Source organism: Amblyomma mixtum, chromosome 7, assembly GCF_055824585.1.
Source record: "Amblyomma mixtum isolate Tamu chromosome 7, ASM5582458v1, whole genome shotgun sequence".
NCBI lineage: Eukaryota > Metazoa > Arthropoda > Arachnida > Ixodida > Ixodidae > Amblyomma > Amblyomma mixtum.
In genome coordinates, this window is record NC_143018.1 from 64,028,492 (window position 1) to 64,042,651 (window position 14,160).

The 14,160-nt window shown below is 46.9% G+C and overlaps 1 protein-coding gene across 1 annotated transcript in view; it reads right to left on the reverse strand.

The window, feature by feature from the left end:
- Positions 1-11,501, reverse strand: part of LOC149336301 (P protein-like) — a 31,291-nt gene extending 19,790 nt beyond the window's left edge. The window contains exons 1-6 of the mRNA XM_089554695.1: positions 11,219-11,501; positions 6,276-6,555; positions 4,453-4,534; positions 3,704-3,953; positions 3,038-3,194; positions 1,996-2,067 (exon numbers count right to left, since the gene is read on the reverse strand). Of these exons, the coding sequence (XP_089410821.1) occupies positions 1,996-2,067; positions 3,038-3,194; positions 3,704-3,953; positions 4,453-4,534; positions 6,276-6,555; positions 11,219-11,445 (1,068 nt within the window). The 5' untranslated portion in view covers positions 11,446-11,501. The remainder of the gene's footprint in view (positions 1-1,995; positions 2,068-3,037; positions 3,195-3,703; positions 3,954-4,452; positions 4,535-6,275; positions 6,556-11,218) is intronic.
- Between the last annotated feature and the right edge of the window lie 2,659 nt (positions 11,502-14,160).

The window sequence follows — 14,160 nt, forward strand, 5'->3', positions numbered from 1 at the left end:
CAAAAATACAGACACGTACTAACAAAACATAATTGCACATAGACAAATCAGAATTGCATATAGAAAAATCAGGAGGAAAAATACCGCCGCAAGGTCAGAAAGAAACGATTATTTCAAATGCTCTTCAAACAAATGCAATGATCTCTGCCTGACAACATCATCCGTAAGGTTATTCCAATCAGTGATGGTCCGTGGAAAAAAAGATTTAAAACAATTAACTCGAGAATTTAATGGCGTTATGGAAAGAGAATGACGATTTCTAGTTTGGTACCCCGAAGAATAAGCAAGGATATTAGAGGTGTCAACTTTGAAATTATTATGAATTAATTGGAAGAAAAATTTTAAGCGACATATGCGATTTATGTTAGGAATAGAGGGTAAGCCGCTTTTTTGAGGAGATCACTGACTGATGCTCGCCCGTAAGTGTTATAAATAAACCTTACTGCTTTCTTTTTGGATTCTTTCAAGTTTATTTATGTTTACCTTTGTGAACGGGTCCCAGATAATCACTGCATATTCTAAGATTGGTCTAATAATAGTGTTGTAGGCAAGAAGGCGTGTAGCAGGGGTCGCTAAATTAAGCGATCGTCGTAAAAAAAAGCTTTCGGAGAGCTTTTGATGAGACAAAGTCGACATGTTTGGTCCAAGACAGGTTATCAGAAATCCATAGGCCTAGATATTTATATTCTGTAACTTCATGAAGAAAATTATTATTAGCAGTGTAGTGATATAGAAGAGGGTTCTTTTTAAGTGTTATTCTCATAAATACGGTTTTTTTCAAAATTTATTGACATTTGCCACTTCTCACACCAAGAAACTATTTTTGCAAAATCATTATTCAGCCTTACTTGATCGTCAGTCGAACTACTTTTCTCATACAGCACGCAGTCGTCCGCATACAACTTAATACTTACTGACAGATCATTAACAATATCATTAATAAATATTAAAAACAGTAGGGGGGCCAAGAACGGATCCCTGGGGAACGCCAGAGTCGGCAGGAACGTGATTGGAGCGGGTTTGATGTATTTCGACAAACTGATGGCGATCAATAGGTACGATCGTATCAATGTTAATATCTGTTTATTATTTATTACAAAACTGAGTTTATGAAGTAGTTTTTTGCGCGAAACCTTATCGAAAGCTTTTCTAAAGTCCATGAATATAACATCTGTTTGCTTTCCTTCGTTGATTGGTGTTGCAAAATCATGGATCCCGTTTAAAACATCCAGTTTTAACAGCAGATTAAAAACACTCTTCAGAAATTAAAACATCCGGCATGGGAGGAAGGGACATACTGAAGGGTGGGAGACGCCCGCCATCTTTTGTGAAGACTTTCTTAAAGGTGTCATTAAATGCTGAGGAAACCTGGACGTTGTCACTTGCATATTGCCCATTTATAATAAACGTATCGGTAGAACGAGAAACTGTTGCAATTGAGCTCCAAAATTTTTCAGGTGAAGTTTTTATGAAAGCCGGAAGTTGCGTATTGTAGTATTTTTCTTTTCTTTATCTTTTACAATGCACTGTTTTAATTTCTCTCAAACTTCATAAATTTTTACCTCTAAACTGGCTGAGCTTGACTTTTTATTCTTTTCTTCAATCGTTTTAGCTTGCGCTGCAATTGCAAAGTTTCTCGCGTAATCCAGGGATTGTGATTGTGTGATCCCAATGTAAGCCCTCAAATGTGCTTGCAGCCATCCGCTATTTGGAACATTAGTCTCCGAGAAGTGTGCAACACAGCGGAAGGCACAGGTCAAAGAGTGGCATACACATGCGGGTGTGTCTTTCCTTTGTCGCGCTGTCCTGCGCCGCCTTTTTACACTTAGAGAAGTGCATGAGCTACTATGATGTAACCTTACTTAACCATCTCGGTAAGGTAGGTCATGACACCACCCACGGAAACACTTAAATCTTAACTTTGTGTGTAGGATCTCAGATATTCAGGTTTGAGTGCACAGATGCTTTGCGAAACAGCAAAAACTTGGTACGTACCTCGCCGACAACGCAGAGAGAGCCGACAGCCATTGTTGCTCCGATCAGAGCAGCCAGAGTCCGGTGCACAAGCTAAAAAAGAGCAAAGAAAATCTTTGAGGTTCGACCTCATGAGTTAATGCTTATGAAACTACGAAGGCAGAGTGCTAGTTAAACTGCATTGTTGCAGATATCACAGGCGGAGAAGCCAACTTGTCACTTTTATTGTATACCAAGGAGTCTATTGCCGTATATTTACACACAAATCTGTTCGATGCGTCGTACAGTTGACTCGACAACTCCGACAGCAGGAAGAAAATTGCAATCGCTTAGAGGTCGGTCCACGGAAGCTCAAAGAGGTGAACATTGAATGAAGGCGAACACATTGTGCATCAGACATTGAACCTTGGCACCGGTGGCGGTGACCTTGTGCAATGAGCGCGGAATCGACTGTGCATAGCAGCATGTACACAGGAGAGTCGACACGTAAATGCTTTCATTTCGTTCCTTTGAAGTCCGGCAGGCAGCCTCAAACCCCTATGGCACCGATGTTTTCCAACTAGAGTAATGCTTCTCGGCTGCAATGAAACAAATCTTGCTATAAGCGCGGCAGAATTCACTCTCGCTGGTTTCCCTGGTGTATGATGAAATTTACGGCGACGTTGAACACGCGTGCTGTAAAATTTTTGAATCCAACTTGTTAGGCCACGGTTCACTTATATGCTGCCGAGAACGACCACTAACGTTCGGCTGGCATGGGTCGCCGCTCGACTGAACGTCTAAGAGAAGTCTAGTAATTGCAATGACGCCGTTATGTGTGCAGTGAGTGCGGCAGAGCTCCGTGCTGATCTTTTTATTGCCCTTCATCGAGCATCTTCGGGGCGGCTCTCGAAAAATGAAGGATATCAGCGAGGCCATTGTTATCCTTTTCTGCATTTGTAGCTAGGTTTGAACCTTTCTTTGGCTGTGATGAAAGTTCTCATCCGACTCGGGTTCTTGGTAGCAGCGAACGTTAAATGTCCATAGCGCCATGGACTGTGTTCCCGTCGTGGACGTCGCTTACCTCAAAAACGATGAGCATGTAGAGCACTGTCAACACTGACGCCGCCAGGAGGACGCTGAGACCGAACTCCACTTCCAACGGCTCCAACAGGCTCTGCAGCGGGTAGGACACGTCGGGAGGGCTACCATGCACCTCGACGAGAAGATCGCATCTCGTGCTGTGGAGAAAGAGGGGGCAATGCATATGTTGGAACTAGGGGTAAATCATTAAAAGGGCAGTGCTTTAATAGGTCTTGACCTCATCATTTGTCAACAGCTGAAGCAAAAAGGCTGAGGCAACACTAAGCTAGTGCTTGTAAATGACAATTTTCTAAAATATCTACAGGCATGAAGATCGCGACTTTTTTACCATTAAAGATGGCGTCCTTTTAAGCAGTGAAGGGGTGCAAGTTTCGGTGCCCTGAAATATCTCCCCAACAATCTCAGACTAAACCGCACCTGCGCATTTGGCTCCGTAAGCGTACAGCTGTTCTAAGTTGTATTTTTCTTGAACCGACTAAAAGTGAAGCTCTATAGCTTGAGGTGAGCTATTCCGGCGAGGAGCGGCCAAACACACTGTCCATATGAACTTGCGAGTTCACTTGTGGAGGAGCGGGGGGTGTAGCTATGACTGCCACTTCACCCCACTAGATCAAGAGAAGTTCGTTTGCCACTCACGCTCACTTACTGGTATCGTTTGCAGGTAAAGACCTCGCTCACAAGAAAGCTGGTCTCTGCGACGGCGTCCTCTACAGGCACTGTTGGCACGCTCAAAATTTGGCTCAGTCTCGTGGTAGATTTCCCGGATAAGTTGCTGGTGCTGGCTTTGAGCAGTGTGACTGTGGTGAAGACTTGCGTAGCATTGGCGAGGGAGGGGTGCAGGAACGGTCCCCTCAGTGATAGCCGCACAGGCGAAGACCAGTCGTCCAAGAGGATTCCTGGCACACGTCGACACGTATTGGGATCTAGCTCAGGAAATGTGGTGGCCTTGAAGATAGCCTATTAGTCATTTGCCATTAGCAGAGACTTCGAGAGGGGGAACAAACCCAGAGGCTGCGCAAGCATGACCTGACGGGCTAGTATGTGTTTTCAAACGCTGTGCATATATGTTGCGCTTTTTAACCAGAGATGCGCACTCAAGGTCCCAAAGGCCATTGCTGATAGGAACACTTTAAATATGTCCTTCAGTAAACGAACGAACACAGCGGCCAAGCATTATGCATCAAGGAAAGTTTTCTAGGACACGTATAAACTTGAAGGGAGTGAGATACCACCAAATTACTTAATATTTTACAGCGCTTCTGGCCGACTTAAGGCACCAAGCTTTGGGTGTTGTCAAAGCAAAAAAGCTAAGCGTGCACTAGAAATAACCTGCATTTGAGGATTAGACTGCACAGACCGTGGCCAATTAAAAAAAAAAGTTTCGGTTAAGGATACGGTGAGGTCCGCTCCTGGTGCTGATGTTGAACTTGGGTGTGCTGGTGTCTTGGTCCGCTTCGGGGATTATGGCCATCACCACCTGTAAGGTCATTCCTCCAATTTTAACAAGATAGCATTAAGCTTCACATCCTGCAATTTCGCGTCCTGCGTAGGCCACAGATGTCCCCGATTGCTCGAGAGGACGATTACGTCATAAAGTCGGGTGACCTCGTGATGCCATCACAACCCGCCCACTGTAGCAGGGTATAGCTTATCTATCAGGTTTTTAGCAACCTGCCCACCGTGACAGGTGGAATTTCATTTAATTAAAGAATTCATAAGCCCCCTGCCCAGTGTGGCACTTTTAATTGCGCAAACTTCGCATCATGCGATTTAGAGTGCTGTGTTAGTAAGAAAAGTCGCCGATTGGTGGGGACGGTGATTACGTCACAAGGTCACCTGGGAACTGTACGAAAATGAAAAACTGAAAAACAAGGTGGGAGCGTACTAGCGGGAAAGGGCGACACAAGCAGACGAACTGGTTCTGGATGAACTCGCTGATCTGACGCAGAAATAGACTGACGCAGACACAAACGAGTAGCAGCAGCGCTGCCTCTAAAGCTGTTCTATTCCCCACCTAAAAGGACTTAAGCGCACCTATTACTTTCTTCTTTGAAGTGCAGCTTTCTTGGCTGGCGTTTCTTTACTTACGGCAAGAACGATGCCTGCAGCTTACAGAACCGGTTACGTCCCTTGAATCACTTTTCAAGAAGGAACTCCAGCTCCTAACCATTGAAGACAGGTGTCGAAATACTATTTTATGACGTATGAACGACATTCGCCATGTATACCTCAGAGCTTTTAGGTCTATTTTGGCTAATATACACATGAACAAAGCATTCCCAATCATTCAAAATGATGCAGCGCTGCCCGCGAGTTCCATTATTAAAGTTACCTGGTCGGAGTCTTTATGAACTGGGAAGTTTCATTGAGCGACAAAGGATACTGCGCACATACAAGCAAGGACAAGAAGTGTACACAAGGGTACCCTGCTTGTGCTTGCGCGAGTAATAGTAATGTCAAGTCGGTTGTTAGGAGTTGAGTGTGGTAACCAGAGTGAATTCTATGTTTCGCATGTCGACGATGTGTGCCAAGGACTGAGTTCTGAACGAAGTGACACTTGCGGACACCAGCAATGAACTAGTAATACCACACACTACTGAAGCAATACTTAAAAGGAAGGGAAGTGTTGTGGAGTTCGCTGGCTAATATTCTTGGTACTGAGCAGCGCGCAGCGACGACAGACACGAAAGGCGAGAACACACAACAAGGCGCTTAATTCGTACCAACTTGCCCAATTAGCCGTTTTAGATAATATTGTGTGAGTCTACCAGGCATCCTAGAAGTAGCGATGCGCAGAACAAAAGTCGCTATACATGCGACATTCTTGAATGCATGCTGACAAGGATACTGCTGGGACTACATTGCCGAGATTACTGTGGCTAGCACACATAGTTAAGATAAATGCCTGCGCCCAGTGCTAACTGTGTGAAACAGCTGTACATTAAAACTGAATGCTAAGCGAAAGGGACGAGAGAGCAGAAGGGAAAAAAATGGCAGACATACGCTTGGGAAGGCCATTTCCCGCTGTACTCATTTTGTGATCTACAATTTGGGAACAGTTTAAATTTTTATGAATTCAATAGGTCACTCCAAAGTTAACACTACTAGCACGCCAAACATTGAAAGCATGTAGCCACTTCTGATCCGCATGACTGAAGCCTCATTGACAATTGAAGAGAAATCGGCAACCAGAGCACGGTTCCCACTAATGGGCTTACCACAGCAGCAAGGAGAGCTGCTACCAGGAAGGATTTTTTGACAAGGTTCCCCAAGGCTTTCAGTCGTTCGCAGCATCCGAGTCCGCAGGCAGCGTCGATGCCCTTCTTGGATGGCGGGCAGAAGGGGTCCACCGGCTCCTCCTCTTCGCTCAGGCACGACGAGGCGCTGGAGAGGCGGCGTCGGCCCGACGACATCGGCGCCGAAGGGACGCGCGTAAGCGGGGTCTTCTCGTCCGAGGAGCAGCAGCTGGCGTCCATGGCTGCGCATTCTGGACAGGTGCTGCGTTCAACGAACGGAAATAACAGGGCTGATGTGTGAACGAAAAAAACGAACGAAAGAATCTCCTGCAGTTTTCTTTTAGCACGATGGACTTTAGAGAAGACATTGCACCGTAGGCGATGCTCAATGAGGCCACCGAGAACTACGTTTGCATCTTTGCCAATAAAAATGTTATCGAGATGGGTCATGGTTTGGTGGCTCGAAAATCATGCATCTATGGTCACGTGTGGCTGGTGTTCGGTGTGTGCTTTGAGTCTGTGCATTAAGATTTAAGGCGCTGCCGAACAAACCAGCCTGCCAATACATCTTGAGCTTCAAATCTGGCCTTATTTGGGCAATAAAGCAGTTGACAACAAAGAAATCTATCCTTCATGTAGGGTCTTCTTCCCGGAGTTCAAGAGTGCCCACGCCTACACCTAATGAAACGCAGTTCAGGGGATCTTTCGTTGTGAAAACCAGGAGTGGCATGTTAGCTCAGGGTTCTCCTTAATCCTGGCATCTGTCGCTCTGACTGCCATCGGTGTGAAAAGAAAATAGGCGGAGAGCGAACAGACTCAATTTTAGCTGTGCATCGAAATCTGCTGGTGCTGGTATAGCAGTGTAAGTGGTCTTAAGGTAAAATGCCCGTGGAGCAAAAGATGCACCACAATGATAAGCTCCGGATTAGTTTCGATTCCTTGGGCGTTTCTTAACGTGCCTAGACGAAAGCAACGACCGCTGGCCTATCAGCATTTTGCGTCCACCAAAATGCGACTGCTGCGGCTGGAATCAGATTCCGCACCCTCGTTCTCAGCACGCGGCAATTACGATAGGCTTGCACTTACGTGGAAACTCGAGCTAGCACTCGATCGATTAGGGCCGAACTTCGAATGCGCGTAGCAAGGCAGAACGGATGGCGACCATGGTCAGTGCCAGTGACTTGTTCACTCGCGATAAACACGGCACGCATTCAACCTAATTAATTACCCGTCACGGAGCATTCTCACGCGCCAACAACATTGGCAAGAATTCGTCTTCCGCAGAGTATTGAAAGGCAGCGCAGATGCAATTAAGCAATGCAATACCTACTGGGTAGCATACTGAGCGTCGTCTAGTGAACCTCCCTGCCTTTCTGTTGTCTTTACAGCACATAAAAGAGGTACGGACTTACAAAAAATGGTTGCTATTGAAGCAACGTTGCTCCTAGGGAATATTTTATGGCTTGGTTTTATACTGTTCAACGTCCCGAAGCGACTCAGGCTATGAAGAACGCCTCAGTGGAGGGCTGCAAATCATTTCCACCACCTTGGAGGAAGAAGTGGACTTGGGCAGGGCATGTAATGCGAAGGCAAGATAACCGCTGGTCCTTAAGGGTAACGGAGTGGATTCCAAGAGAAGGCAAGCGTAGCATGGGGCGGCAGAAAATTAGGTGGGCGGATGAGATTAAGAAATTTGCGGGAACATGTTGGCCGCGGCTGGCGAAGGACAGAGTTAATTGGAGAGACATGGGAGAGGCCTTTTCCCTGCAGTGGGCGTAGTCAAGGTGATGATGATGATGACATTGCACAGCACACGGGCCTCGGAGCATTTCGTCCATCAAAATACGGCCGCCGGGGCCGGGATGGAACCCGCGTCTTTCGGGTCAGCAGCCGAGCATCATCAGTGAACCACCCCGGTTGGTTCTTTCGAATAGGTATGAAATGATTCGAGTTGGTTGTAGTGGTAGTGCACCGAATGCTCTGAATTGCCGTCTTTGGTTTTTTATCCTGAAGCATAATTAAGCATCCGAGATCTGAAGCAAAGAGAACTGGTCTTCCTAAAACAACTCAATCAGCAGGCCTACATTGCCTACGCATGAAACCAGTGCCAAGACGATGAGAAAAGACAATCGGTGCATATGTTAGGAGAAAGGGAGAGTGGCAAGAACTGGATAACAGACGCGAGCTCAGAGTGTAACGCAGGGCGTTGAGGGGCAGCTGATAAGGTTATGAATATAGAATGCAATGGATAAGACAGCAAACATTGGAGGAATGATTGCTAGTAAACCAACTACGACATGTAGAATAGCGAACTACATAACCATTTCAGAACACCATCGGGAGGAACATGTTTATGTAATCATTGCCGAGCTTCGGCCCTCCTTTGTACCAATCAGTTTGCATTTCTACGTTACAAATCAGGACGAATAATTGGATTTTCAGCAGAATTTATGCCGTAAAGAGGAAACCCGACAGAAGCACGATGGTGGATAATGTTGTGGCATCTCTTCAAACTTCAATGTATAACCTTGGACTGTCACGGTGTGTTAAAAAAAATTCGACAAGAGTCACTGCCGGTTCTTTGCGGGTTATACTGACCGCCTCAGGGCCAAAAATGACCGGAATATCATTGCGATGTTAATTACATCCTCTAGACTGCAGTCTACCGCACAACGGCGGCATGAAAACGGACGAGTGGAGAGGGCGAGTTATCTTAGTTTCGAGTTGCAGGCGGCGAACGAAGAACGTCCTGTTCTGATACCCCGTCTAGTTTCACACGCGTTATCTACCGGCCCCTTTCCCTCTCGCCTTGTACAGTTCTAGGCGCTTCAATTTCACGCCATATGCGCAAAGAACGCAAAACATGTTTTCTTCAAGAGCAGAAAGAAAAGGAACTGCGAAAGGTGTGGATAACATTAGAGGCGACGGCAGGAAGGTACTATCGCGCTCAGTGTGACCTACACCGCGCGATTGCGTGGCAGGGCGGTCTGCAATGTTGCACAGTGGCGCCGATCGTGCCGTGTTTACGAGTTATCTAGAGAGTAGCTGTTCTTGCAAGCGCATGTCACCTCCACTTGCTTGCTTTAGCCTTCCCCCTAGCTAAAACGGTAGCCATTGATTGACGCCCAAACTTCGCGGTCGGGCTCGTCTCGATTCACAAAATCGGTATATTTAGTTAACCACTTTGTGCTTCATTTTACTGAACGGGGAATGCTGGACTGAAGCGCCGCAGACTAATATGCGTGACAGTGGCTGCTTGCAGTGAGCAGAATAAAGAGCTATACGTTCGTCGGCTCGCAGCAAGTCCGCGGTGCCCAATACTGTTGAAGTCATGCCTAAAACAATTGAATAGCCCTTCTTACACGAAAGGAGGGCTCATTCCTTGATACGTTTCGCACGCCATGTCTGGTCGGTGGCAAAAATGCTGTAAATCTTGCAGTTTCTTCTTGGGCGCAAAAAAATGAACCATGAAAAAATGACAGCAATGTCCTTCGGAGAAACTGGGCCGAGGGGTTCCAGCGTGCTTGCTGGAACAGCCAAACTCTCTCCTGACAACTCGGAAACACGCCATGATCGGCGCCCCTGTACAACATTGCAGAGCGCTTGGTCATGCGCTCGCACAATGTAGCTTATGCTGAGCGCGATAGTACCGCGGCAGAAAAGGAGTAATCGAACAGGCGTCCGTGCGACCGGAGATGCGTGCGTCTGATTCAAAATGAGGCCCATAGCTGCCCAAGCACTTGCGGGGGCTACCGGAAAGATTACAGAACCGCTCCAAGAAAAACGTAATATTTTGCCTGTCAATGACCCGTTTCTTGTAAGAAATTCAGGACAAGTTGTTAATGCGCATGACTAACAAAGCGCGCGAGCTTGAGAGCATAATCGGAGAGACATTTCTCGCAAAAACCGCAGCGAAAAAAAGATGCAAGTTTCGCAGACTGACACGATTCACGACAGCCCTGTCTTGTGAAATGGCCACGTCATGTGAAGTGTCCTCGACAGAAGAACGCAGACCATTGCCCTCGGCGACACACCGATGCTACTTGCCTGATACTCTTATAACAGGCACACATTTGGTCCCGAAAACCACACGACCATTTACGCATTCCGGCAAGTCTTTGAAGATTGGAAAATATGTTAACAAAGAAAGAATGCGTAAAAATCTGCCGGCTACAGTGTCTGAGGTGTCATTCTGACCGCGCTTTGTGCATGGATGCAGGTTATTTTGGGGCAGCTCTCACACTTACTGCGGAAAGTTTTAAGCTGAAACCTCCGACGTCACTAAAATGCCCGCAAAACTCCCCTTCATGTGCTGTTTAGATGGCTCCGAGGCAAGGGACATGCGAAATCGAGAGTGGACACTAGAGGTAATGTGCAGGGGATGTGCAGGTAATGTGCAACAAGTAATTACGTGGCACCCTGGTATGGCAGGCTGGGCCGATAGTGGACGCCGTGAAGACGAGAGATAGAAATCAACACAAGTAGTTCGCAAATAAAATAAGCCTCTGAGGCCCCTTTAGGCAACTCATCGCTTTGGGCGGTAGCTAGGCCGAGATCAGGTTCGAAATTCGTGTTTTCTGTTGTGAAAATTGCACGGTTTTCGAACAAAGTAAGGGTTCAGAGACCTAGTCGGGTACGCACTACCTTTTGTCCCGGACCTTTTAGCTTTCTGTACAGAGAAAACTAAGAAAAATAAAAATGAAATTAATGAGCGGCTCTATCACGCGCAATAACGCACGAACCGAGCGAGGAACCAATCTTCAATGCATTCAGTCACCGCGCACCGGCAGTGAATTGGACAGCTAGGTTTTTCATACGACGCTCGCAAATTCGCCTGATGGCAAGCCGTGCACGACGGCGTATCGAGCAGTTATTCAAGTTTTCCATCATCATTAGTGCAGTCCTGCCCGCCATCGAGAACTCACCTTTCGACCCTGTGGACGGAACGCCTCCTGGTCCTCCTGGCGGGGACCACAGTCGAATTCGTGCTACCATAGACGGGGACGGCGTTCGACGACGGGGCCCGCACGCTCCTTGAGAGGACAGTGCCGCTGCCCGTGTCCTGCCTCGTTGGCTCGCACTTGGAGGCAGAAAACGACGCGCCGGGATGGGCCGTAGAACTCATGCTGCAGTAGCGCGGGTCACTGCCCATCTTCACTGCTCGCTCGGCGCGCTCGAGGAACAGTAACGCCTGAGCCTGTTGATGAAACCCTGAGGAAGGGTAGGGGGTGGCAGTGCTCTTATGGAATTGCGCATGCGCCGGCACGTGACGCACCCTGTCCGCAGCTATCGCTGGGCGCCATCGATACCGATACGGTGACTGCGCAGCAGGCTGTTTTTCTTATAAGTGCCAAGAAGAAATATAAAAAAAACGATGGTGGGACGTGTCCTGGCGCATGAGGAGCCTGAGCAGCGTTGTACTGTGCGCACTTTTTTTTTATTGATTTTTTTCTTCCACCGATGATTTTGAGTCAAGATTCGCCGCCCAACAAAATGGGAAACGGGAAGACGATCTAGTGGCGCGGAAACGAAATTAGCCACGGTTTCCCCGCTGAACCATAGTAATTGCGGGTGGCATGCGGATTAAATTTTGCCCCTATGAACTACAGTTTGCTTCATGTAGCCAAGGGGCATTCCGAGGTCTACTCTGTTTGGTAAACAGTGTTAATCTTGCAGGCGACCTTTAACGTACAGAAAATTTTGTGAAGAATCCTTTACTTTTTTCTCATTGCCCTTTTTCTTTTGGTCGCCTAAGGGAGCGTATGCGAAAAGGTCTGGTGTTTTGTAGAAAATCATGTTTTACGCGACGATTTTTTATGAGCATTCACTGCTGTCCTCTTTAACTGAGAGATGAAAAGAAAGTAAAGCGTTAGCAGCGTCCGACTTTGAGCAACGGGCACGATTTTTGGTGATAGTCTCTGGCCCTATTATCGTATCTGGTACCTGCAGTTGAAACTTTAAACATAAAAGCCGCAGCAGGACTAGAGATACTTGTTTGCAAAGGGTAAGCGAAGTATCCTTTTTTCCGTGAATTCAAGTAGCATTCCCACTAGATGCACTGTGGGACATTGGGAATATAGATAATGGTTTACGTGGAGTGCTGTATTTACGGGTAGTTTCTCTTGACACGTATTTATATCGTGTGTTACAATAACCGCCTTTGTTTCTGGTAAGCGCTTCCTGTGCGTGCCTTTGTATGCGTGCCTTTGTGCGTGCCTTCGTGCGCGCTACATTAAACGTCATAGGCCATGAGATAACGGCGCAAGCACTCAAAAAGATGATGGCTGCATTCAAGATTTATAACGGGAAACTGCAGGGCAGTTGGTTCTTCATAAAAACGGAACAGTGAAAATGACTGTAAAACTGGATAGACAATAGAATAGTACTTGTTATTTATCTTGTGTCTCGTGCTCCTTTTTTTGTGCTATTTTGATACCTTGCAATTAAGAAATTCGTAAATCCCAGGCTAATTCATTCTGCTAATACAACGAAATCTCTGCCCAAACTTGTTGATAAAAATCTCGTGACGTCGAAAATCTCGAAGTTTGAAAGGAATGCAGCAAGCAATGCTCCGAGCTGCCAGTGGTGAACTAGTTCGCTTTGCGGAAACTTCTGGCTAAAACCTGCAAGGTCTTCGAAGCCTCGTCCGCATGACATCAAACCGAACAGTACATGCCGTGCTAGCCTGGGATGAGCTTCTAGATCAAGACGCAGTCAAATGAACAAATTTTTTTTTCTTGGGAAATAGGCGAAGCACTGAAAAGTGTACTTCTAAAATGAAACAAAAGCTGAACGGAAAAGGAGGTACACAGGAGATGCAAATGATGGTTTCCTTACACATTCTGCTGCGACGGCACGCTTGCGGTGTTCGTGGCACACTGAGGAAATGTGGGCTGCAGTTCGCTGTTTAAGATAGCTGTCCTCCGGTCGAGCGCCCACTGAGGCACCTGAAAACGCATGACGGGAGGCCAACTGCTGCTGGGTAAACACGGATTAATTAGAATAAACTTGAATTTAACTGAGGAATGATGAATAAGCGTCAATCCTGCACGTTGATCCTGTGATTGATGGTGGGAACGTGTGAGGTGTGTGGCATCACCGAGACCGAGGTGTCTTTTCATTGGCATGTAGATAGGGCTCGACATTTCAGGTAACTGCACAATGCACGTGCCAGATAGCTTCGTCTTTTCAATCAAATTTTTCTCCATGTCGATCCTGAGTTCCAGTACCCCCGCCTTCTACTAGCGCCGGCGCGTGGCCATCGTAACACTTAGTGAAGGGCTCCAGTGGTCGAAATTTCCGGAGCCCTTCGCTACGGCGTCTCTCATAGCCGGAGTCGCTTTGGGACGTTAAACCCCACAAACCACCACAAACTTTCTGTCTCCTTGGCTTTTTCCTGTGGCTGTCGTTTTTATAGCGCAACGTGGTTCCTTCAAAGCAATGCACCAACTCGCCCAACAAGAAGTTCTTCTAAACCAAACCAAACCACTTACAGAATAGGACGGATGTTGCTGTCGCGGGTAGTAGTGTGGAAAGGCAATACCGATGCCTTTGCAAGCGCCACACTGAAGATGGCTACGATAAGAGATGTTTGTACGTGTTTCTGTTGTCCGCTGCGCGGATGAACTCAGGCGGTGAGGCGAGCGCGACTGACTCGCTCACCATTCATGTGTTAGCAGCTTTCTCGAGGGAGCTTTATTTGCTTAACGAAATGCGGCTTCCTCAGTACTGGCTTATAATGTTTTTTTTTATCAGCGTGCAGATCAGACCTTAAACTGCTCAAGCCAAAAGCTTCTTCCCAGAGGAGCAATTATTTTCCGGCATGTTAAGTGGCGCAATGCATCATTCGACAGGTGGCGACAAGTTT